This window comes from Rattus norvegicus, chromosome 9, assembly GCF_021556685.1.
Source record: "Rattus norvegicus strain SHRSP/BbbUtx chromosome 9, alternate assembly SHRSP_T2T, whole genome shotgun sequence".
NCBI classification, from domain to species: domain Eukaryota; kingdom Metazoa; phylum Chordata; class Mammalia; order Rodentia; family Muridae; genus Rattus; species Rattus norvegicus.
The window spans coordinates 63,413,604-63,440,696 of NC_141542.1; the positions used below are offsets into that span (position 1 = coordinate 63,413,604).

The 27,093-nt window shown below is 38.7% G+C and overlaps 2 protein-coding genes and 1 long non-coding RNA gene across 18 annotated transcripts in view; 2 read left to right on the forward strand and 1 right to left on the reverse strand.

Moving 5' to 3' along the window:
• Ankar (ankyrin and armadillo repeat containing) overlaps window positions 1-4,071 on the forward strand; it is a 76,453-nt gene extending 72,382 nt beyond the window's left edge. For all 8 annotated transcript variants that reach the window (XR_015628848.1, XR_015628849.1, XM_087567269.1 and 5 more), the window contains 2 exon segments: window positions 2,058-2,104; window positions 3,791-4,071. Coding sequence is in view for 6 of the 8 variants with exons in the window: in XM_087567269.1 (XP_087423395.1) it covers window positions 2,058-2,104; window positions 3,791-4,038 (295 nt within the window). In the remaining 2 variants the exon portion in view is untranslated.
• Window positions 4,058-27,093, reverse strand: part of Osgepl1 (O-sialoglycoprotein endopeptidase-like 1) — a 34,572-nt gene continuing 11,536 nt past the window's right edge. Inside the window, exons 2-10 of one of the 9 annotated variants that reach the window (XR_015628600.1) lie at window positions 21,525-21,800; window positions 16,683-16,925; window positions 11,931-12,318; window positions 10,082-10,435; window positions 9,184-9,314; window positions 8,995-9,066; window positions 7,142-7,245; window positions 5,288-5,513; window positions 4,058-4,241 (exon numbers count right to left, since the gene is read on the reverse strand). Coding sequence is in view for 3 of the 9 variants with exons in the window: in NM_001394068.1 (NP_001380997.1) it covers window positions 7,167-7,245; window positions 8,995-9,066; window positions 9,184-9,314; window positions 10,082-10,435; window positions 11,931-12,318; window positions 16,683-16,903 (1,245 nt within the window). In the remaining 6 variants the exon portion in view is untranslated. 9 annotated transcript variants of the gene reach the window in all.
• Window positions 18,132-23,108, forward strand: LOC148003716 (uncharacterized). Its single transcript, XR_015629498.1, has 3 exons — window positions 18,132-18,204; window positions 19,398-19,538; window positions 21,632-23,108. It is a non-coding gene; the product is annotated as an uncharacterized LOC148003716 (long non-coding RNA).

Genomic DNA, 27,093 nt, shown 5'->3' on the forward strand with positions numbered 1-27,093 from the left:
TGCTGGTCTATAGATGTTGATGAAGGTGCTTTAAACTTGAGCAGGAAAGAAATCATAGGTGGCCCATACTCACATAGCATTGTCAGCGTCCTTACAGTAATCAGGGCGCAGCATCTCATGGGATGCCTTTCCAACATCCCTCTCAGAGCTGATAGATACATGTACTGCTACATATTTTCCATGTTGTGGGCATCAGGAAAAATGTCAGTACCACACCTTGTCCTCTTCCTGGGAAGACGGATACACTGTTTGTATTTATGGTTATCCACTTGTTTTCCTCTTCCAGTGGAGGTTCTAATATAGCCAACACTAACTTATTGGTTTATCTGTTAGGGTAAGGGTTCCATTGCCTGGTGACACTACTGATTTTTTTTTTAATGAGCAGACACTTGGCTAATATCTCAATATCCTGTAGCTTCAGCCAAAAGAAAAATTGGACTCTTACAGTTCCAGGGGTCATAGGACTCCTGATAAAAGTAGACACGCATGCCCAAAGATAATTTGTCAACAGTATCTCTAACCTAATCAAAGTGATGACACTCATTTGACATGCCAGATATGTGCCACCTCCAAAGTCAGTCATCTTCCCCAATCACAGGGACACTATTTATCTGAATACAGTGCTTTGCTATGTTGCCCAGCTTCACCCTCCCACCCCCGCTTCCTCTGCTTCCTCAGTAGCTGGACCTAGAGATGTGTCATTTTTGTGCCAAATTAAAACTTACTTTAATTCCAACTTAGTAATAGAAATGTGGGTGTGGACAGGACAATCACCAGATTTTAGGGATCCTGATTAGGCAGGATTGTTTCAATTTTAGAAGTTTTTGGGAAACTGATAAATTTTATACCTTTCCCAGGAGTCTATTCACTCCCCTAAAGTTATATTTTGAGAGCTATGAACTAAACAGGAAGACATAATCTTCACTGCAGATGGATTTCCCAGATTTACCAATAGCCAAGCCAAACTTGTTGGAAGGAAGCAGGGCTAAAACAGACACAGTGGCTGAAGTTACAGTTTCTCTTAAGCATTTTTCTCAGATGATTTTCTCAATTTTATGATTTCATTATAACCCAAGTATTTTAAAATGGGAATTGCAAAAAAAAAAAAAAGCCTTATTGTGAACTATTTTCTCTGCTTCTACATACAGAGCTGAATTATGAGTGTTTCCAGGTAGGAAGGCATTCATATAGAGGAAAAGAGCTACTGATGATATATTATTATTATTATAAGAAGGGAATCATACCTAATAGTATTTTATGGTGATATAAATTAATTTCAGTAGAGAAAAAGATAAATCTATTTAAAGAATCCTTTAAAAACTGAAAATCTAAAAACACAATCTGGACACTGTGATAAATAACAAGTTAATTTTATTCTTTCATAAATTTCATACAAATGATTTATACTTTGTAGTCATTCCCACAACTCTGTTGGAAATGGAAAATGTGTTCCTGTTTAATTCTGTTTTCCTTAAAATCCAGTATGAGTCCTGTCTTTGAGTTTCCATTACTGCGAAATATTTCACTGGGGCTCACGGTTCCGAGGTTTAGTCCATTAGTGTTGTGGTAGGAAGCATGGCAGTGTGCAGGTAGACTTGGTGCTGGAGACAGGGCTGCTCCAGACATGGTGCTGGAGACAGAGCTTAGAGCTCTACAACTTGATCCGCAAGCAGCAGAAGCAACTGTGTCACCAGGCATAGTTTGAAGATTTAAGACACTAAAGCCTTCCTCCACAGTGACACACTTCCTCCCACAAAGCCTCACTTCCTAACAGAGCCATTCCTTACAGGCCAAGCATTCACACAATGAGATTATGTAGGCCATTCCTTTTCAAACCATACCTTCTTCCCATTACTTCAAACACAATGTTCCATTTTAGTTACATTTAATATTTGAAATGAGTAACTGATCAAACATAAGGTAGCTGCAGGCAATATTATACATGTATGGCATAGATCATTAGGTCCCTGAACATGGCTCCTGGAATCTTTATTTATCCACGGTTTTCTGAGTATACTATGTCTTCATTTATTATTTGTTATTTTACCCCCTTGTAGCCTGGAGAAGAATGGAGGACCATCTGTAATTCCTATCTTTAAAAAAGGTAATAATTAAATTTTCTGTTATTTTTTTTAACTCCTGCTAGTCCTAGCACTCCGTAATTCTGCTTTAGGGTTTCTACTGATATGATAAAACAAAAACCACGAACAAAGGCATCTTAGGTTGAAAAGGTTTATTTCAACTTACAGCTTACAGCCCATCAGCCAGAAGAACAGGGCTGGATCTCAAGGCAGGAACTGATGCAGGCCATGGACACGAGCTGATTGCCAGATTACTTACTTTCCTTTTTTATATATCCTAGTATGTAGCAAGGGGTAACACCAGCAACATAAAACAGGACCCCCACATTAATCATGAATGAAGACAATGGCCATAGGCTTGCCTACAGACCAGAGTTATGGAAGCATTTTCTCAATGTTGGTACCATGTTTTTCAGTTGTGTCTAGGTTTGTGTCAATAAAACAAACCCCAACCAGCACATCTAATCTCTAAAAATTTAAAATGTGGAGACAACCCTCCAGAAAGCATACCTGTAAGCTTCTGTTTTGTAACTCTACATACAGAAGACATGTTCTTCATTCAATGTCTTTCCTACTATCTTCAGTTGCCACAGATTACTCTGGCAGGATGGCACAGCTGGTAAATGTACTTGCCAACAAGCCTAATGATCCAAGTTTGATCATCAGAACCTATGTGGTGGGAGTGAACTAATTCCCAGAAGTTGTCTGTTAACTCTGCCCTCATACACACAAACTTTTAAAAAGATCTTTCTCTGTTATCTCCACATAAAACACAAATAAGGCACCATATAACCATGTCTTAAATGATTTTCATGTATAATTATCTAAAAATTCGTAGACCAATGGCCACATTTTTTTCATTGATACCTGACTTTTTTTGACTTAATTGGTAGTTGAAAGTTGGGTAGTCCAGGTATAAGGAAATCAGAATTTAGATCTTACAATATTATTCTTTTCTATTTTAATTTTAAAAATACATTTTAATTCCATAGGGGGAGGAAGGAACGGGTCTGACTACAGATGCCCAAGAGGCCATGGGTCAGATTCTAGTAGAGTTAAATTTACAAGAAGTTGTGCACTGCTTGATGTGGATGCTGGGTACTGATCAATCAGTTCTCTGCAAGAGCACTATACGCAGTCAATGGCTAAGTCACCTCTCCAAGCCCTTATTAGGTATTGAATAGGAAATAAACACAGGTTACTTACTGTTATGCACATGTTTATTAATCTGGCATCCTTAGAAAAGGGTCATTGATGGTGTATGTTGTCCTAGCTAAGCATCTATGACATAACCAGTAAGAAAGAAAGCAGGAAAAGTGAAAAGAATGTAAGACTGGGGGATGGCCCAGTGCTTAAGAACAAATACTGATCTTTTAGAAGAGCCAAGTTTAATTTGCGGCATCCATATACAGTTCATGGTTACCTGTAATTCCAGCTCTGGGGAAGGTGATACCCTCATCCGGCATCAGTGGGCACCCACGCACACTGCTCTCTCTCTCTCTCTCTCTCTCTCTCTCTCTCTCTCTCTCTCTCTCTCTCTCTCTCCCCCCCCCTATACATAAACGGAATTCCTTTAAACAAAGAGAAAAGGAATGTTTATTCAAAAGTATCTGTAGAAAGACAATATATGTTTTAATTAAGCAGTCAGGTTATACTTAGGGCACTTGATTTGATTTGAGAGATGTTTAACTATGGCTTCTTATTTACAGGGAAAGAGCACCGAAGAAAAGCAAGACCTAAAATCCAGCCAAGAGATTCTCTGACTTTAATACCACCTGCAACTAACTTCATGGGGCTCTTCAGAACAACACACAAGACCAATGTTTCCCACAACATTTTTTCATTTTCATCTGGAATTTCATCAGATATCATAAATGTATCAAGACCAAGAATAGTGTTTTTGAAAAACCTTGGGAAAGGTGAACAGAATGCCAACCCAGAGCCTGCAGAAAGCTAATAATTAAAAGCAAAAGGCATTTGAAACATGAAATGATTCTTTACTGGTCTTTCTCAAAGCAGATATTTATTGCGGTAAAAATACACAGCATCTTCAGGGGATGAAATTTGTGTTGTTGTTTGAATGGAAGTTATTTATATTAATACTGAATAGATTTTCTTCCCAGAGTTTCATATGGAATTTAACCGCACGTCAGGTATTGCCTGAAAAAAATTAGAATTTCTATGTAGAATGCCTGTACTTATACCTATAATATTTATCAACTGTCATGAGTAGAATAATACATATTATATATATATATGTGTGTGTGTGTGTGTGTGTGTGTGTGTGTGTGTGTGTGTGTATCTATATATCTAAAATACGTCTCAAGAGTTAGAAACATTTTTGAGTTGATATGCTGAGTTAAGAGCCCACATATTAACACTTACAACACTTCAGCTGTCAAATACTTATCAATGTGTGAGACTTCTGAGAGACCCGAAGTGTACAGTGTCTAAATATTCACAGGAGTATCGGGAATCACTGCCCATAAGGTACACGGGGAGAATAATTCAAATACACGGAAACTAGAGTGATCCCATTATCTACAAGGGGTACCTTTTCTTTGCATCTGGAAAACAAAATCCCTAAACAAACTAGAATTTAAAAGAACACAAAACATACACACCATAAAAGCACAAAAGTGGAAACCACAGTATACAAGCAAAAGACCAGTAAAACAAAACAAAACAAAAAATGTCCAAACTAAGGCATGAGGCCCACCTAGCCTTATGTGGGGTTTATATACCCAGTGAGACTCCATTGGAGAAAAATTGTTCATTGCAAGAAGATGTCAGTTACGCCAGCTTCTTAGTTAGAGATGGGAGTCTATGTCCACTCTCATATCTGAGGACTACGGCCCGATCTGGCTTGAGACTGTGCGGGCCCTGTGTGTGCTGCCACATCCCTGAGGTCATATGTGCGTCAGTCCAGTTGTGTCTGGGGGCCACCATTTTCATACCTGCTGGCTCTAACAAATGTTCTACCTTGCCTCTGGAGAGCTCCCTGAACCTTAAGCGGAGGATGTCCTCAATTCATAGACTATTTTTTATCATTTGGTTGTTTCAAGATTATAGATAAGAAAAGCGTCAAGATAACATCCTGAGCTTTACCGGGTGGAACCATATTTAACCAAAGATCTGGGCGATTCATGCGAGAGGTTTGCTGAGATTCAAACCAGTGTAAGCTGTACAGTGAGTTCTACACATACCTGAGCTAGAGTGAGGCTGTCCCAAATGAATGTATTCATAATAAATATTTTGGTAAATTTTCTTCCATAATTTATGTGTACTGATAGTAGTATCCTTAGGAAACTACAAGTAGTTAATTCATAATTACATACAAAATGCAAATCCAAATGTAAGACGTGAGTTCAGGAACTAGTTGTTGCTTTTACTTGTTATTTCTTCACTCTCACCATGTCTTCCAACAGCAATCTAATGACCAAGAACACAGAGGTACTGTGAGGAAAGGCTATTTCCAGACACTCTATTTTTAAAAGGAAAATAGGAGAGCATAACAAAATTGAACGTATTTATGGAACTTTCTGAGAAGAAAGTTAGCTTAAAACAGGACTAAAACTAGAGATGTTTCCATTCGAATCAAGAATGGTGGCTACACAGCTGTAATTCTACTCTTGAAATGCTGAGGCAGAAGGATCAAGAGAGTTGAAGGCCAGCATGCTATGAAGTGGGCCACCTGAAGAAGGCTTTCTTCTATGCTAAATTTTATCTTTACATTATGGCTTTTCAATAAAACCTGTTACCAGAGTTTAGAAAGTGCACAAATTTAACAAAGTGTTTGAGTGCAGAGGACATATGGGACATATGAACATCTAGTGGCAAAGTCAGTGGATATAAGTAGCTTTAAGAAAATGGAGATTACTAATTTTTAAATTTAATCTTTGTCTTCCACATGTGTGCCTGGTGCCTGTGGAGGTCAGAAAAGGGTGTTGGATTCCCTAGAACTGAAGTTATGGATAGTTTTGAGCTGCCATGTGGGTGTTGGGGTCCTTTACCAAAAGTATAAAAAGTACGCTTAACAACTGAGCCATTTCCTTAGCCCAAGATGCACTGTACTTATAGCCCCAAACAGTATGAAGTTACTTTACTCAGAAAAAAAAATCCAATGGCAAACTTCGTGTCTGTAACACCAAGTTTCAAACAAACCTTTCTCATCTCATTTATTTTCATCTTAGTAAATACAATTAAATACATTAAAGAAGTCAGTGTAGGGTTGGGGATTTAGCTCAGTGGTAGAGCGCTTGCCTAGCAAGGGCAAGGCCCTGTGTTCAATACCCAGCTCCAAAAAAAAAAAAAAAAAAAAAAAAAAAAAGAAGTCAGTGTACTGTAGTCAAAAGCTAACTTCTATTCTTCTAATTTGAGAAATGGGGAAAAGATATCGAATCCATGACAAAAGGTCAGGAATGACAAGAACTACTACTTTCTCCCTGAGGATTTTCTTTCTCTACCTGCCAACATTAGTAAATCCTTCATCCTTTGATTTCATTGCTTTTTCTTTTTAATAATAAAAAAGCTATTCTTTTGCAAAACTATAACATGCAACTATTATTGTATTTGGGAAGAAAAGGAACTTTTTTGTTTAAAGAGTCTTGGATCTAGAGAGATAACTCAGTAGGTAAAGGACATACCTTGCAAATATAGTCCCAAGTTTAATCCCCAGAAATTATGTAACATTGGAGGCATGGCAGTGTAACCTTATAATTCCAGTGCTTGGGTGGTAGAGACAGAGGATTCCTGAGGCTCCCTGGGGCTCCTTGGGCAGTCTGTTCCAGTGTTATTAGCAAAGCTCCAAGACAATGAGAAATCTGGACTCAAAGGAGACTGACAGCATTCCTAAGTGTGACACCTGGATTGTGAACCTTTCCTTGCTACCGTGTGCACACATGCATGGGTTCACTTGCACATACATGTGCCCCTCCAAGACTACACACACACACACACACACACACACACACTCACATAAAAATTTTGATGCCTAATGAATATATTTAACATAATAATACCAAAACCTTAAAACTTAATTTTATTGTTTAAAATATTACCTGTAGAGACCTTTACAGTCACAAATCAAAGTGTCATTTTTAATCGTGGTACTTTTATGGCAGCTTCTGCAACTTCTCTGGATATGTCTATTCCGAGAGGACATCTGCATAAAGATCAGAGGTCACATAACTTTATACTTGCTTCATAACCTATCAGGACTTGTGCATATCACCTGCTTGTAGTTTGGAAAACAGTGGGAGTGATGAAGAGTGAGCACAGGTGGTCATCTTTCCACATATACAAACCAGAGCAATGCATAACAATACCTTATTCTTTTTTTTTTCTTCTTCTTCTTTTCTTTTTTTCGGAGCTGGGGACCGAACCCAGGGCCTTGCGCTTACTAGGCAAGCGCTCTTCCACTGTGCCAAATCCCCAACCCACAATACCTTATTCTTAAGAAACCTTAATTTTGAGGTATACTCGCAAATTCTACTGCTTCAAAGTACTGTAAATTAGTAAGCTTACATCAAAATGAACGCTAGGGATATGTAGTTAAATGGTTCAATGGTAGAGTATATTTTTAAGCGCCTGTAAAGCCTTGGATTTCACAAATTATCAAACAACAAAACTACAAATAAAAAAAATCTTTAAAATGAAACATAAACAACAAAAGATGCCATAGACAATAACATTTTACAAAATGGTATCAGTATTTTAACATAAAATAGCGAGTCTTCATTTGTTCATATTTTCACGGGTCCCTTGGTCTCCATGACTTTTCAGAGTTCACAAGCTGGTCTGTCCTTTTCAACTTTCCCTTGCACTTTTAGACTGGAGAGCTTTTCACCTCTCTCTCATGTTGTCTATTCTTCCTCAGTAAGTAAAGTGAAACCATAGACTTCCACTTTTCTAGGATATTGCTCAAGGTAAGACTTTAAGCTGACCACAGCTGAACAGAGCCATCATGTCCAGCCTCGACACTGCTACAAGGGGGAACAACTGGACCAGGCAGTATCATCTGATGTTAGGCTGCCATGTGAAGTGATTCCTTGAGACACTACCCTAAACTCTGGTTATTCACAATCCACAGTAGCAATTGGTAGTTCCTGCAGCACAACTCTCTGGTGTGGACAAGTTCAAAATGTCAGAAGAAACAAGGGTCAAATATAACCCCGTCAAGTTATGAAACGTAATTGTCCTCTATTATTCCCTGACTAACTTGGACGGAACTTGATACCAAATTAAAGATCTTTGCTCTTGGAACTACGGTTTGAGAGAGGAAACAAAGCTTACAGTGAACAGTTGCCTTCTGGCTTATTTTCTTCTATTCCTGTAGGATCACATCTGTAACCCAGCCTCTTACCTGAATGTTATCTCTAAGCTTCCCTGAAGACTGCTAACACACTAACTGTCCTTAGATAATGTTAGACATCACAAAAGTACCACAAATGGAGATGATTTCTCATTAAGAATATTTAATGTATGCCTGACTGTACGCATGTACACCGTCTGTGTGCAGGAGCACATGGATGTCTGGATGTTGGCTCCCCTAGAACCAGAGTTAAGTGGGCTGTGAGCCACTGTGTGGGTGCTGGAAACAGAATCCAGGTCCTCTGTAAGAGCAGTAAGAACTCTTAACCACGAAACTATCTCTCCAGCCCTGGTAAGAAATAAGACAATGTATTATCTTTATTCATGACCTACAGAAATAGGCCATAACTCATATATAGCTTGTTAATATTTTTATAATTTGGATCTATAGCGGAAATATTTATCAATTATTTATCAACTACATTCATTGAAACCATTAATCTTCCTTAAAGAACCACCAGAACTTCAACAAAAACTTTATATATATATAAAAATACTCATCTACTTCTTTTATGGTTTGTATAAGCATGATACTACATACTTTGGTTCGTATCGGATGTCTTCTACATCATGTAAAATGCCCAAGCCAGCACGTAATCTTTCAATTCCATTCCTAAATGATAAAAATTATTGAAAAAACATCAATAGCCTTACGATTTAAGGAAAGACAACTGAGTAGGAGATGACTAGTCACACAAACACAACTAAATCACATACATCCTGGGCTTACCATGCAATCATGATACCATTGTCAGTGCACAGTCTCGGAGGGGGACACAACAAAGTGCATTGTGTTGCATTTGCTACAATTTCCAATGCTCTTCGGATGTACAAGTTACTTGCAACACCTCCAGACACAACCTGAAAATATTGGGACGATGAGTATTAATGGCTGTCACATATAGTTATAAACCAGGCTGTTATCTAAAACTGGGGAACAAAACCAGCTTCGCCCAACAAGAAACTATGACATTTGGGGTTATATAATAAGTGATAGATTTGCATAATAGAAATTTGGGAATCTTAATCACAATTTTAATGCCAACATGCATTCATTTAAGGTATTTCCTTATTACTAGAAGTGTCTCTGCAACATTTGCAATCATAATATACCAATATTTTAGACTGCATTTTGTGCTTTTGTTAGTCATTGAGCTACTCAGCTCTTAAGAAACCGTTATCTTTAATATTAATATTTTTAATATTCCACTTTCAATTTCCAAAATGTATATATTTCATTAGTGTATAATTTTCAAAGTAAGATTTAAGATCTATTAAATATGAAGAATATCAAGACTTGTAAACACATTTAAAGGGATTTAATTAAAAGAAGGAAGATGGCAGTCTACTTTACTAAAAATAGTAACCACAGTGGTCATTCTGATTTCTTTACTATTCAGAAAGTACAATAAAATTCAGAGAGAAATGTAGCCTGGGATTTTTTTCTTATACAGGCTGTAGATATGCCCCATAAAGATGTTACGTCTATATTGTTTTCATTCTGTATTGTTCTACGTTGTCTAGTATGAGCCAAGGACCAACTCATCCTAACCTCGAAGTTACCCGGTTCCTGGGGAAACCAAACTGGAACGTACACTATTACTACAAGGGAAGAGGGCAAAGCTTACTAATACTGCGTTAGCTGGAGATAGCAAATTTTTCTGCTGGCAAAACAGAATAGCACGATGTGTTCTTTTCGCAAGGTGGCACGCTGTTGCGTGCTGTACCGCAGCAGCAATGTCTGCGGCTGATGACAGGATTTGCCCCTTCTCAATGCCTTCTTCTTTTTCCTTGTGTGTTATTAGCTTATCGGTGACATGTTGAAGTCCCGTAAAAGAAAAATCACAGTTCTTAGCATTCTGCATGGGTGGATTGATAGTAAAGTGGAATCTATTTCCTTCTTTGGCCAAATGTTCTATAGCTTTCCCACCACTCATTGTAGAACATTCTGGATGTTTGATTAAAGAAAGTCTTCTTGCCACCTATTAAAAACAAGCATTTAAAATTTTTTCATATAATATATTTTGACTATAAATTATTAAGAAAAAAATTATCCAATATTGACCAAGTCAGTTTCAAACCAGAAGAGATATAGGGATGGTTCAAAATATACAAGTCAATACATGTAATAAGTGACATTAAGAAAATAAAGATACAATATAAAATTATATATATATATATATATATATATATATATATATATGTATCTCCATCCTAGGATACACATTTGAAAACTGTAAGATATAAAGATAATGAATTCACGAGTTCCTTCTAAAATCCTGGATGACTATAGGGAGTCTGCTAATTTCAGGGATCAGGCAACTCTTCTCTCCAGAAAACTGACCAGCAGGGTCCAAGTACTGCTTCTCTAGTGTCTCTTGTACTGGGATTGGAAAATTAAAGTTGAGATGGTTATTTAATGCTGAACTTTAAAAATAAGAATCTGGCTGGCTGGTAGTGGCCCATGCTTTTAATTCCAGCATTGGTGAGGCAGAGGCCAGCCTGGTCTACAGAGCCAAGACTATACAGAGAAACCCTGCTTCAAACCCAATAAACAAGTGAGTCATCTGTCTATCATTTTATCTATGGCGGTAGGTTCCATACTACTAAAAGTTGTTGTGATGTTTAGCAATAAAGCACTTAACATTGAGCATCTGAGTTCCATGTTAATCTTCTCTTTTCCCTCGTATGATCTCACGATATGTAGCCCCAGTTTGTCTTAACCTCACCATGCAGACAAAGTAGGCCTTGAACTCACCGCAATCCACCTGCCTCTGCTTCCCACATGCTGTCCCTAAATCTCTGAATACCTTTATATTCTTGCAGCATGCTAGTTTCCTAAACACTTTCACAAGAAGTGTTTGACTAAATATATATTGATACCTGCAAACTAATTGAGCTTTTACATATAAATGTAAAATTCTTATTATTTCATTAAATGGCTAAATTTATTTGGCAATAGTGGTCACTCACACCACTGTCAGCATATGGGAGGCTAAAGCAGGAGGATCATTGTGAGTTTTAAGTCTAGCACGGGTCACAGAATGACACCTATCTAAAGAAAAAGAGTTCAAGTTCTTACAACTCTTAGGGCTTTTCGTTGTTATTGTTTTGTTTTCCTCTTTATGGAGCCCTGGCTGTCCTGGAGCTCACTATGTACACCAGGCTGGCTTCAGACTCAGAGTTCCGCATGCCTCTTGCCTCCCAAGTGCTAGGATTAAAGATGTGCCCCACCACGCTTAGTCACAACTCTTGATTTTTAAGACAAGACATTGCTGCATGACCCAGGCTTGCCTTGAAGCCAAGGTTGGGCCTTGAATTTGAAGTCTACATTGCTACCTCCACCAAGCCTTTGGCAATGATTTTTAAAAATAGTTTTTTAAGTCTATTATGTAATGCTCTTATTTGCCTGGATGAGTAGTCTGTAGGCTGGAAAGAGGCAACAGAAGGAAAGGAGAACAACCTCTGGAAGAGTACCTTGTCAAGCATGTCGCCTGGCGCTATGTCCAGGGACTTCCCGAGGAGCAGAAAATCTGAAACACTCTGAACTAACGCCAACAGGCAGTGGCCTCCAGAAATCAAAAGAACTAAAAAAGGAAATCCTACTTTGTGGGTCAGCCTAATAGTCAGCGCGTGAGCCTCCATGTGATGGATTGGGATAAATGGCTTTTTAAACTGATTTACTAGCTGTACGCTAAAGGATAAGCCAACCCCCAGGCTTAGGGCCAGTCCTGGTTTGATGGTAGTTGCAATTGCTGAGAGGTCGCTTGGGGAGACCCCACTGGCAGAAAGAGCTTCTTCTACTATTCGCTGAATATTTTCTCTGTGAAGCTGTTGAGCGACTGGAGGAACAATCCCACCTGTTCTGAAACAAACAAACAAACAAAAGAGAGACAGCTTTTAAAAGACTAGGAAAGGAAATGTTACATTTGAAGGCATTTTCCCCATGAATCGTTGTATAAGACTGATAAGAGTTCGATACTATTGCAGACTTTTCATGCTGTGTTCAAAACCCCTGTGGTTTACTTCTCATTAATGATATCACCAGAAGAACACTCTGAAACCTTTCAAAGAGGTCATGGACAAAGAAAGGACCGGCTAACCCGTTAGTTCAAATCAATATTTTTGAGGAGAGAATTTCAGAAATTAGTGCAAGAGTTATTTGTCTGAAGTAACTGTATACTAAACTCGATAGGACAGTATGAGGAGCCCAGGCATCAGAGATGACTCATATTTGGTAGGGATGACTGGGAGAAAAAGAAAATACTAACAGTGAGAAATATGAAGACAGTTTTGTGAAGATGAGTTTATTTTTAAACACACGGCACTTGAGGTCACACCAGGACAGTAGATAGCTTGCAATCCTAAAATAAGGTTTGGGAATTTATGCTCAGTGTCTAGGAAGGCCAGCGAATGATCACCCAAATGTTAAGAATAAGCAGGGAGGGCTGGGAATAAAGCTCAGTGGTAAATCACTTGTGTAATATACCCAGGGATTTGCATTCAGTCTCTAGCACGGAGAGAACAGCCAGTGGAACTCAGCCGGCAACAAATATAGTAGCCTGTTCTGCTTTATGATCTGAGAAGCAATCTCACATGGTCTGTAAAGTTTACCTCTGGTCTGAACACATCTCCATAAAATACTTCACACTGCAAGATCATGTGGGATAATCTCTATGGCAACATTCAATAAATATTTAGTTACTACTTTATATAGAGTTTTTTTTTTTCAGGAAATGAAAACTTAAAATCATTTTATTTCAACAAGTGCATTTAGTCATAAATTTTAAAAACTGTATGAAATATACTTATTTGATATTCTCATCTGTTAGTAGCAATAGTATTGTCAGAGTCATTTGAATTTCACGGCTCATTTTGAACAATCTAATATGTAAGTTACACTTTTATTTACTTATGGGAGGGCTGGTGAATGTACAGGTGCTCAGAAGACAACTTGCAGAGACAGTGTCTTCCTCCCACCACGTGAAGTTCCAGGGAGTGAACTCAGGTCAGGAGGGGCCTTTACTAATGAGTCATTTCACTTCCCTTAACATCAATTCTACCTTTGTCTCCACACTTAATGTTCAGTTTAGTAACACTCTTACTGACGCCACCAAAGTTAAAGCTTCTTCACTTTTCTAGCTGCAGTATTGATTCTTAGAGACCACCACAGATTGTGATGTCTCCAAAACACCAGAGAACAATCTGTTGACTGTTTTTTTATTTTCCCACATCAAAATATTTATTTGACTGGAATGAGAGTTTGAATGTTTGAATTCAAGTCTTTTCCTCCCATTCATTTCTTCCTCCTATCTTATATCCATTTTATGCCTTTTTGGTAGTTTTTCAATAAAAATTATGCTAAACAATAAAGACAAATGAGTAAAACTGTGGTCTTATTCTCCAATAGTTAATAAGAACATGTTTTATTATCGTCTTTTAATTTGTATAGAGAATGCAGATGATTAGGGAGACGCGGTGATAAGGGAATTGTTTAAATTTGAAGAGTCTAGGCAAGGGGCAAATGGAGGATTAAACTAAATTGACAAGGAAGGAGAAAACTATGTCAAGTAGTACTTGAGGGTTAAGTTTCTAACAACTGATGGCTGACTTGGATGTGGAGTGAGGAAAAAGTAGTGGTCTGAAGATGGGACACGCTAACAACCAGTGCCTTACTATCACTCTTCCTACACTACTCTGCAATGATCTCTTCACAGTCTGTATTGATAGTAACAGAACTACTATTAGTAATGGCTATGTTCTACTGAATCACTTATACTTGTCAAATTCTGCAGCAAGAGCTCTAACATAATTCACATTTAATACATTGGCATGGTTATCTGGACTTTATAGACAAGAAAGCTGAAAATATGTATGGCCTCAGTATGAAGGATTAGAAAACTACATGTCAGCCTGAGGCAAGCAAGTAGAAATGACAGGTGAACTCCCGCCTGTTTTGGAGTACGCACACACCTTCCCTTGTAATATACACTTGGCAGTCTAGTTCCTTTACCTTTACCCACTCTGCACACACATCCCTCTCCAAACAAACGTACTTAGCGACCTTAGAACTCTCTCCCTCCCCCACCTGTGGGGGCCATATGTACTTCAATCTCTGAACAATGGCCCTGTAACAATCAAATTTAGACAAATTTTATTCAAATATATTCCCAAGAGAAAAAAGGCTGATTCAGTTTGATCTCATTTGGATGCACGTGTAATCTTAACAAAAGTGTTTGCCCAAATGATCTTTTTGGGAGAATCCCCTATTTACCATCTTATGCCTACACAAAATTGGGCATGCATGGGATTAAAGCAGATGCATTATGGAAGGGGACATACACAATAGGGAAAATGAGTATCTAATCTATCAAAATGAAGAACCACTCAAACTCTGCTCCTGAGTAATCAATCCCTCCGTTTAAACTCCATGAACATAGCCCTGAACAATAATCTTGAGTCTTCTTAATCAGGTGGCCTCCTGCCAGTCTTGACAGTATATCCATTTATAGCCAGCGCTGTCATTTTGTTTCTTTTGTTGCTCTATGTGAGCCCTTTCCCATTCTTTGGGAAAGTAGCCAAGAACCTGCAAATACCTAACCTGACCCCAACCACTGACAGCAAACCCATTGGATATGGTGGGCTATTCAGATGTATCATATGCATATTAGAAATCATAGTGTCCCAGGTATTGCCTGGCAACGGTAGGTTTCCAATTCATGCTAAGCTGAGCTGTGTGGATGATGTTACTGAACAAACTTGCCTAGCATTCCACTCAAGGGGTATACACTCTGGTTAAGTGGAATGGTTTTGTCTTTTTGCCTTTGTTGTTAGTGTTCGCTTGGACAGCAATATTCTCTCTATCTTTACTGAGGACCTGTGAATCAGACACTGTGCTAGCAGGGCAACAGGAGTAGCACAGTGGTCAATATAGACAGAGATTGATTGGAGGAAAGATTATGACCAGGCAAACAAGTGTATAAATTGTGAAAAGGATTAGAAAGAAAATATGTAGAACATAGTGATACAGAATGAACCTGATTTAGGTGATATGCTTAGAGTAGGCCTGTGTGTGAAGATAATATTCAAAAGCTCAGTAAATTAAAACAATGTCCTTAGCATGGTAATTATTATATGATATTGATTTTATGCTGCTTTGCACTGGTAGCTCTTTGTAGGTCTGTGTGCATTATATGACAGAAGGACCTTCTGGTAGTCTATTGACCACATCAATATCCATGTAGTTTGTTTCCAATGGTGTGTTGTTTCACTCCATTTCCTCCATAAATTATTCCCACTGAAACTGCTCTTCTTGCTTATTGATATGGAAAAGAAATCAGAGAGGATAAAGAACTTGCCCAAAATAATACCAAAAATACCAGCCATTTTTTTCATTCTTCAAATCCTGGAAGTTGATAACTTTGAGATGTATTTCAATGTGTTTTGAGTTAATAATCTAAAAAACACAAACTAGAGATTATGTTTAAAATATGGATTTCCATTTTCTTTTGAAAATTATGATACTCTAATGATTTTTAAATTTTACATTCTTGAGTGACAATTGGCTAAAGCTAAGTATATTTTACACTTTATATCTAGTCCAATTATTTAAGTCACCAGTCCTGCAGTCATCTGCAAACAGCTGGGTTGATAAACCCAAGCTTTCGTACAACAATGTCTTAACTACTATGCGAATTCTATATGTACATGTGAATAGAATGTTTTGAACTATCAGGTGATGCTTTTCCAGGACTTCCGTTGAGACCATGTATGTAGAGGAAAAAAGCTGGCAGTCAGAGAAAAATCATAAAAATTATTAGTTCTGTGAATGACTGTTGCTTCCTTTTGTTCTAAGGATTGGCAAACATTGAGATTGCACTGTGAACTGGAGAAGCCTTGAAAGACAGGACAAGGTATGAAATATTTGTACAGCAGGTTTTTGCTTGTTTGTCTGTTGTGTTTCTTTTTTGAGACAGAGTCTCGCTGTGTGGCACTGGTTGGCCTGGAACATCTGCCTGCCTCTGCAGTGCTGGCATTAAAGCTGGTATTAAAGGCATGGACCACAAGGCATAGCTGTTTATTCTGGTACTTAGTGGTCTAACACAATAGAGAAGAATTTAACTATTAAATTTTGACTTTTATACATGATAAATGGAAAAGAGTGGTATCATTTTTCTTAAAAAAAAAAAGGGCAAAAAAGCAGAAAATGACCCAAATCTTTCTACTTACTTCAGATGGACTTCCGTCTGGGAGTGCAGTGCTTCTCCCAGCACATTTCCAGTTTCATCCACCACAGCAGCTGCTGTGTCATCACAGCTGGTTTCAATTCCCAGCACCAGTTTATGATGAAAAAGTGCTCTAGGTTGAACATTAAATCTTCTTATAAATCCACGAACGTTACTCCTTGGTGGTCTCGGAATAGCTCCTGCTGTCTTACTTAACATTAGCATATTTACACTCTACAAATAATTCCTAGAAAAGAATTACAGAAATACCATGTCATTTACAATTAATTCATTTACTTAGAATAATGAATATTATTTTTAAGTATGCAGACTTACAGAATTTTAAGAACATTTTTAAAAAGTTATCGAAGTCCTTAAGATTTTAGAGGCCCTAGAAATCACTCGATACAAATAGATCAGATTTTGCAAGAGAAAAAATGAGAAACATGTAAAATGATTACTATTTCAAGTTGAGCATCCCCAAAGTGAAACTCTAAACCACTCTACCTACCTGATTTGTTATTGAAAATACGAAAAGTACTAAAACATTGCTATATAAAATTGCTTTAACTGTGTTTATAAGTATATAAATAAAACATGAATTTCACATTTATTCCTGAGTTTCATCCTCAGTCATGAATGTGGAACTTCACAAAATAAAAAAAAAAAGTTGTCTTTGTTGTAAAAATAACTTTTTTTTTTTAATTTGAAACACTTCTGGTCCAGACATTTTGGGTAAACCATGCTCAACATCCGCTTTATATAACGGTCAATGTTATAGTGTAATAGTTATGTGGATAGTCCTATTTAAAATGACGTTAAAGTTAAAGGCAAATAGAATAAATGAAAAAATAAAGGCCTCCCGGTTCTTGACACCCCCCTCTCTCTTACAAAATAGAGAGCCCTGCATTTGGACAGTTTATTAAAGTATATGCTCACTAGTCAGGATTTAATTTTGTATTTTGGAAACAAGTCCTCTCATAAAGTTCATTGTAAAAAAACAAACAACAAAATCCCCCGAAAACGGCATCTTAGCAAAGGCAACTGTAAAACTTATCTGATCTTTGCATTCACATCTCCACCTCACCACTCACACTTCTTCCTAAATCCTTCTCCCCACATTAACTCCTCCCCAAAAGATAGCAATCCACCACCGAACATAAACATCCTAGCATTCCCACACATGTGAGGAATGAGCAAAACTGAGGTTGGAAATAAAGTGAACACGTCAACTGGGAAAGCAGACCTGTAGGGAAGAATCAGGTTTCCTCAATTCGGACAACACAGCTGGAATCCGCTGGCTGGGAAACGGAGGAATTTCTATTGGTGGCAACAAACGCCTGGGACAAGACTCAGGAGCACTCTCCATTCACCTTAGGAAGCTGCAGGCGCTTGCACTACGCCCAGGCGCCCGGAAGTGACGCCACTGCTCTTGGGCCCCGCGGTACTTCTTGTGACTTGAGAGCCGCGCTTCTTAAAGAAAGGCTGAAAGACCTCTCGTAGCCTGCGGCGTTCCTAACTGGTTTGTGAGTACCGGGACTTATACAAAGTCACACTGATAGCGACTCATGAAAAGGTGTCCAAATTCAGTTCACCGCACTGTGCCCACAGTGTGCTTGCTACATTTTAGGAAAGAGTTCTGCCCTCGGTTAGAACTTTACTGCCACCAAGAGAAAAAGGATAGGGTACATCTATTTTAGGAAAACTGTCGCCAGACTTAAAAAGTAGTGGCCTGAGAAACCTTCCATTTTCACGGGGAAACAGTATTTTCATCAGAAGTCAGAACACCAGCAAATACAGCGCTTGGTTCTCAGAGAGTGAAGTGGTTTTGGTTGTGCAGTTTAAACGACTGCTCCATTTACCATCCCAGTGAAGCACCTGTGGCTGCCTCATCACAAAGTCAGTGTAATAAGTGGTGAACATTTTAAAAATATTTCTGCGTGGCATTCTATAGTCCCAGATTATTAGGTCAACTTTCTGTGTGGCATGTAGTAATCATTGCATCTTGCTTTGATTTTGTTGGTTTGGTTTATAAATTTGTTAGTACAATCAAATGAATGTCCTTTCTACCTAAACTTTAAAAACTGTAATAAGCAAAGGCTTGCTTGGATACACATCTTTGCTTTGTTTAACGACAACAACAACAACCAGGTAAATTTTATCACACTTATACTAAAGTCTAGGAGCAGTTACAAATAAGTTCATAATTACAATATTGAGCTTACTTTTAAAAACTTGAGACATTTTTCTTCAATATATAACAATAAAACACTTCTGTGCCAGCGTGGTCAGGAGAACATCCATGAGATACTGTGTTCAATGACCCTACTTACAGGTAATTGGGTACTAAATTTGAATGAATTCAAAGTCACAGAGTAAGTGCCTCTAACTAACATTAGAATGGGCCAGGGCAACTTTGACTCTGGAACCTGTTTGGTTAAATGCAGGAAGACAAACTCATTTGTAACCTTCAGGTGAATTTAATAGGAAGAATCTTACAAAACCTATTCCTTACATGTTCCACTTAGATGTGTGTACATGTGTATGAAATATTATACAAACCAATGATTCAGGTTCTTGCTATGTTGTCCAAGCTGACCCTTAACTCCTGGACTTAATTCTTCCTTTAGCCTCCATAGTAATTGGGCTCCAAATACCCACTCCCACAGGCCTACCTGGATTTTATCACACATTCATCAGGACTTTTCCTTTGTGGCAGGTACTTCCTTGGTTTTGAGAGCTAAAAACTTAAGATCCACCCTTGATCTTCAAGACAGGGAATTGAAAGGTAGAGAAATGGAAATGCACACGGAGTAACCTGGGGAAGGCTGAGTGGTTCGAATGATGGATCTGTAGCCTGGTAAGATCATGACCTAATTCCTTGGTTTCTGCATCTGATCCTTTCCAGGGTTTGGCTTGGAAGTGACTGGACTCTAGGCTACTGAGTCACACATCACAAATTGCTAGAAAACTATTTAAAAGCCATCAGAACTAGTAATTAATTAACTTGTTAAAAATGTATTGATGCTGGGACTAGGATGGTGAGTCTGCTGGCCTCAACTCTTTGTTTTCAATAATCCACAATGAAGATCAAATGCAGATTATATGCATTTGATGGAAGCTGTAGAAATAAGTCTAGTGCTCTTAATGGCTAGTATTTCCCGCTTGAGCCATATACCAGTTTCAAATCAGGCATGCACTCTATGGCCACCTGCCTTTCTCCTTTCCAGTTTTTTTTTTTTTTAAAGATTTTATTTTATTGTATATTGGTATACTGTAGCTGCCTTCAGACACACCAGAAGAGGACATCAGATCTCATTACAGATGGTTGTGAGCCACCATGTGGTTGCTGGGATTCGAACTCAGGACCTCAGGAAGAGCAGTCGGTGCTCTTAACCACTGAGCCATCTCTCCAGCCCCAATTTATTTGTTTGTTTGTTTTTGTTTTAAGATTTATTTTATTATATATATATATATATATATATATATATATATATATACTGTAGCTGTCTTCAGATACACCAGAAGGGGGCATCAAATCTCTTTACAGATGGTGAAAAGAAAATTATACGAATTCTAGGTTTAAAAATATAAAATTAAAAGAGTTAGCCCCAAAAGCCACAAACTCAGGGCTAAGCCCTGCCGCCAGGAATAGCAGGCCATAAAGATAAAGAAAAGGAATGCAAGAACCAGCTCAGGCTATCGAGGACTGAGCCATAAACCATCCAAAGACATCCCCCCAGCTTACTCAGAGTCATACTTTAACCAGATGTCCTCCAGACCCTGATAAGCCCCTACTTGTGCTTTTCAGCCATTGTGTCCTACAGAGAGCACTCCAAGAAACCGGACAGCCCAAGCCTAACCAGAGGTGTTTCAAATACAAATGCTCCATCAGTTTTGACAAACGTTTAAAAATAATGAGGACCTGAAGACCCTACCCTTCTCCTGATTTAGTAGCTCTGTTCCAGGAACCAGGGGGCCATAAAACCTTCTGGCGTCCCCTTATCTCCTGGAGCCATAAAACAATCTTGTAACTTGTGGTACATTCCCCTTTGACATCCCCCATCCCCTGGTGCTCACAGCCTCTGCCTTTAAATACTCTTTTTCCCAGCCTCTCGGGGCCGACACCTCTGTCTCCTGCGCGGGATACGTGTCGGCCCGGAGATCTCTGTAATAGGTCTCCGTAATAAACCTCGCCTTTGCTTATTACATCCAAAATGGTCTCTCTGTGTCTGGGGTCCGCGATTTCCCAAGACTTGAGTAAGGGTCTCTCTGCGTGGGATCTTTCAATGGTTGTGAGCCACCATGTGGTTGCTGGGAATTGAACTCATGACCTCTGGAAGAGCAGTCGGGTGCTCTTAACCGCTGAGCCATCTCTCCAGCCCTCTTTCCAGTTTTAATAAGCAATACCGCCTTTGATGTGAGAAAAATCCTCATACTACAGGAAATACTGTTAGTCTGGTTTCACTTTTGGAAGGTTTTATTTCCCTTACATTTTGCTTGGTGAGGTATTGTACTTTACAACTTGTCCTTCAGGTTATCTTCTTATGGCAAAGACAGAACATACATGGTCTGAAGAACTCTCATTGTTCCAGTCTTCACTACCATTGCTCTCCAAAATTCATCTTCCCCGACTAGAATTTAGTAGCTGGTCAATATTAATACTTCAATCTTGGCAACAACTATTGTCCTTTGTCTTTATGAATGTAAGTGGAAATCATAACCACATTTGTCATATTGTGACTTTCACAGTGTTTTTGAGGTTAACCTGTTTTCTACCATATGTCAAAATTCCCTTTTAAACACAGAATCACTTTTCACTGTGTGTGTTATTTTATCCACTCACCTTTTGATATGGGCATGTGGACTGCTTCTATCTTGTGGCTATCGTGCAGAATGCTGCTGTGAACATGTATGTTCATGCATCCATGTTCCTGCTTTTACTTCTTTCAGATATATACTAAGTGAGCTTTTCATCGTTGTCATGAAGAACACTTTCAGAGGATGAAAAGTTGCTTTGGCTCACCATTTCCGATAAAAAGTTCATGTTTTTAGGACTGTGATCAGGTGGAGAACCATGACGGGAGCACATGGAGGAAGACCACGCTCACCTCACTGTCAGCTGAGAAACAACAAATAAGGAGAACCAATCTGGAGACGGGATATGCAACCCTAAGGAGTAGGCTCTATCTCCTGAGAGCATCTTGCACGGCAATCAAGCTTTTAGCACTGACTTTTGGAAGAACGTTTTAGATCCACACCATTCCACAAAGCAGAACTGCTGAATCACACAAACTTAACTTCTGAGGAAGCTCCCCACTCTCCAAGTGTGTAGAGGCCACGCACAGTTGAAGTAGGGAAGGGAGAGAGTGAATCTCTGCCCTTCCTGTATGTTAACAGTGCAATGAGAGAAGCACGTGGTTTGAGAATAATTCATGAGAGGAACATGTGTTTCAAAGGATCTCTGTATTTTCCCAGAAATAGTTAATATGTTAATTTTCCACCAATTTGAAAACTAGCCTTTTTGGGTTTTCGGTTTACGGTGCTACTGTCTACCAAACTATAGATTCTAAGAGAGCATAACAACAGCTACTTAAAAGTATCTGTGTCGTTACCCGAATAGATGTTTTGATGGCACAGCACTAAGTTAGAAAAGTACTGAAAGATTAATTCCGTACACTGCATTAGCTCAAATCAGCACTGATGAGCCTTCCTCCATTAAGTTGTGACTTAACAGTAATAGAGGACAGCATGACCCATCTTATAGTAGTTATAAGCTGTTTATAGTGAGCCAAAATCCTAATCTTTATGCATGTAACTCTTCAGCTACGTGTTTAAACTGTAAACAGTATTGAATAAGCACTATTACAGCTGCTAGCTACCATTGTCCATAAAATAGCCTCACATTTCTCCCACTTGCACAGTTGCCGTAAGAACTGCTTTGTTTTTTAATGTATAGAATGCAAGCTAGAGACAAGAGGTGACAAGATGAGACTTTTTTTTTTCAGTCTGTTATCACCTCAGCTGTTTTGACTTAATGGCCACATCACTGATTCACTTTGTGGTTACAAAACCTCAGATCTTCAACATGAGCTATCGATGGCTTTCCCCTTCAAACACTTAACAAAATGGACTTACTAAACCAAAAGCTAAGAGTTCTTGTCAGAATCCATCTTGTTAATTTTAGCCTATCTTATCTGCCTACTGTTGAATTCTATGTCTTCCTACTTCAAGTCCTGAATGCTGAGATTACAGGGTGTACCATTATGCCTAGCTAAGTTTCTCTACAATTTTAAATTTAATATACATGCTAAATTGTCTTTGTCTTTCTGCTTTGTATAGGTACATATTTATTAAAAAATCTCAAAGCATAAAAGTTACAATTAGAAAATAACATTCTAAAATGAATAAAATTATTTTTTCTATGTAATTAGATTTATTGTCGGTCTTATTTTTACTTTGCAGAACAGATTTTTCAGTAATTTGTATTTTGGTTGACCATATTATCAAGAGGATAAATGTGTGAGTTTTTTTTCCGTCAATGTCATACAGCTTAAAATCAATATAGCCGACACCCAGAGTTAGGACCGTCTAGCCTTTATGCCTATTACTATATTTACTTCTGTTAGATTATAGAGACTTTTTTTGAGTTTAATTTTAATGTGACAAAACTCATTTCCACAGAATTCAAAAATTTGAAGGAAAAAAGGAAAAAAAGTTATTTATGATCCTTTCTCTTGAAAATGTTCTTACTGTGAATATATCTATCCAAAACTTACCCCTTACAAAGTCTTTTCACCTAATTCAGATTACACTGATATACTATTATGTGTGAAGCAATATACTATAGTGTTAAAATTAAGTTATGTGTGATACATATCATGTACAAGCTATCTGAGTTCTTCTCTGCAAAATCATAATCTAATCATGACCATGAAAACATCTGTATAAATAAAGTGTACATAAATCATAATACTAATAAGAAAGCTAATTCTTAGGTGGTATATTTCTTATTTACTATGCATACAGTAATATTTTACATTATATATAACCATTTAATTCTTACAATACCTGACAGGTACTTATTATCCTATCTCACAGATTAAGAAACTGAGCAAAGGATGGATTAAGCAGCTTCTCAAAGTTAGGTAACCACTGAGCCTGTGTTCTCCACTCTAGACAGTGTTTTTTGTGGTAAGTCATGCTAACGGAAATATTTATTATTAACTGCACTAAAGATCTAAGGATACAACATGGTATGGACTCAGATAGTAAATGTAATGATTATATAAGGAAGATTACATAATAAAGAACTAATACCATCTGTACCTCCTCCGATCCTACAAATGGTCTATTTTCCCATGATTTATGTAACAGGTTATGTTGCAACATCCAGGTCTTACCTTGAGCCTCCAAAGAACGATTTAGCTTTGTGTTTTCTTTTTTTTTTTTTTTTTTTTTTTTTGGTTCTTTTTTTCGGAGCTGGGGACCAAACCCAGGGCCTTGCGCTTCCTAGGTAAGCGCTCTACCACTGAGCTAAATCCCCAGCAGCTTTGTGTTTTCTTAACTAAAGGTCATAACCCTTTGGAGAGTCATAAAGTCAATTTTGCTAGTCTGAACAACATTTAGAAATAGAAACAGGGGGGTTGGGGATTTAGCTCAGTGGTAGAGTGCTTGCCTAGCAAGCGCAAGGCCCTGGGTTCGGTCCCCAGCTCCAAAAAAAAAGAAAAGGAAAAAAAAAAAAGAAATAGAAACAGGAAAAAAACATATAAATCAGAAAACATGGTTGCACAGCTCACATGGTAAAAACTAACTATTCTACCCCTAGTCCTGTTTTTACATGTGCATGTACTGTCTACATGCTAATCCATGTAATAAAGTGTATTTTAAAATTCAAATGTGTCAAAACAAGAAACACATTCTGAAAGAAGCCAAGGAGGGAAGTGGGTGATTTTAGATAGAACTGGGGATTTGCAGGAAAAGAGAATTGTGACGGTTTGCAATATGCTTGGCCCAGGGAGTGGCACTATTAGAAGGTGTGACCTTGTTGGAGGACGTGTCACTGTGGGAATGGGCTTGGAGACCCTCGTCCTACCTGCCTGAGGATGCTCAGTCTGTTCCTGGTTTGCTTCGGGTGAAGATGTAGAACTCTCAGCTCCTCCTGCACCACACCTGCCTGGATGCTGTGATGCTGCCATGCTCCCACCTTGATGATAATGGACTGAACCTCTGAACCCGTAAGCTAGCCCCAATTTAATGTTGTCCTTTATAAAACTTACATTGGTCATGGTGTCTATTCACAGCAATAAGACCCTAACTAAGAGAGAAGTTGGTACCAGGAACTGGGGTATTGCTGTGATAGGCCTGACTATGCTTTTGTTTAGAAGAATGTGGACTTTGGGACTTTGGATTTGGAAAGCAGTGAAATGCTTTAAATGGGGCTTAATGGGCTATTTTAGTAGGAATGCGGAAGTCTTTGTTACTGAGTGTGATTTGAATTGTGCAGGCCTGGCCCAAGAGGTTTCAAAGGAGAAGAGTTTTGAGGTGTGCTGCAAAGACTGCTTTTGTGGTATTTTGGTGAAGAATGTGGCTGCTTTTTGCCCACGACAGAAGAGTCTGCCTAAGGCTAAGGTGAAAAGACTCAGATTAATTGCATTGACAAAGGAAGTCTCAGAAATGCCCATCATAGATTTTGTTCTCTGGTTAGGTCTCACGAAGAGCATTTTAATGAAAAGAGGGAAGTTGAGAAAGAAAAATAGAAAATATGGTTTGAGTATTAAAGGGCCACCAGGAAGTGAAATGGAGCTGAATCCTGTGTTCAAGGATATTAAATTGAATTAAGGGAGTAATGACCTTGGGGCAAGATCCCACCCAGTGAAGTTAGTTCCAGGCAACTTAGTACAAACCTTTACTCCCAGGAGACAGGCATACAGATTTCTAAATTCAAGGTCAATCTACAGAGCGAGATCCAGGACAGCCAAGTTTAGGCAGTGAAGGAGTTAGGAAAGAAAAAGTTAGTGATGATGTAATAGAACAAGGGGGCAATGTTCCAGCTCCTGCAAGCAGCAGAACTCAGCAGCTTCAGCCATGGGTCTCTGACTTTATATTCAAGAGATTACTGGAGTTAAGAAAGAGACCATCATCACTGAGGAAAAATCTTCTGGGAAGTGTTTTCTGAGAGCACAAAAAAGGAGTGTTCCAGAGATAGACAAGGTTGTACCTCCTGCTGCAGCTGTACTTGGTAATGTGTAAGAGTCACCCAGGTGGTACTGGTTTTGAAGGCTTGAAGGGGTCATGAAGAGCAGCTGAGGCTGGGCACTGTGAGAGAACATGGAAGGCCATTGCACCCTCAGTTGCAATTGACAGCCCAGGACTGAAGGGGTCATAGAAAGGAGTTGAGGCTTGACACCATGAAGAGAGCCTGTGAGAGGCTATGGGTGAAGCCTAGTTGCAATGGAAGACCGCAGTGTATTGGAGATGCTAGTACCATGGGATGATCACCAAGAACAGCTGAGGCAGTGGGGTGGATCAACCTGAGTGCTACAGAGGACAGAGCTGGAGAAGTGAGGCCAGCCTTTTGGAGAATCATGTGTGGATCCAAGACATTGAAACAAGTTGTAACATTGAAGCTGCCTTGGAGACCCAAAGATGTTAAAGATGCCAGAGCCACGGGCTATCTCTGAGGAAAGCTGCTAATAGGGAGTGAAACCAGCTCAGGAGAAAGACGTTTGTTGCAGTCAGCAAAGATGAAAAAGGAGTTGAAGCTCTGAAGACCGCGTGACACCAGACATGGAGATGGCGGAGTGTGAAGTTTATTCGGGGATTACAGGTAAGTGATTGAATGGATCTCAGAAGAAATGTACTTTCTTATTGTGCTAAATTTAGGTATGGCCTCCATACACTCATGTGTTTAAACAACCCGACGGAGGCCAGGGCATGGAATGTGGTGGTTTACATGTGCTTGGCCCAGGGCCTGGCACTATTAGAAGGTGTGGCCTAGTTGGAGGACGTGTGTCACTGTGGGAATGGGCTTAGACACCCTCCTCCTAGCTGCCTGGGGGTGCTCAGTCTACTCCCAGCTTCCTTCAGATGACGATGTAGAACTCTCAGCTCCTCCTGTACCATGCCTGCCTGGATGCTGCCATGTTCCCACCTTGATGATAATGGACTGAACCTCTGAACCTGTAAGCCAGCCCCAATTAAATGTTGTCTTTTATAAAATTTGCATTGGTCATCGTGTTTGTTCACAGCAATAAAACCCTAAGACAGAAATCAATATAATTATCATCAGTAAATCATTCCTTAGGTTGATAATGTGATACAAAATAATAGTGTACCCATAATTTCCTTAGAAACAAAGACACAAATGTTTTTTTATCTGTGTATCTTAGACTTATACTCACTGATGATCAGTA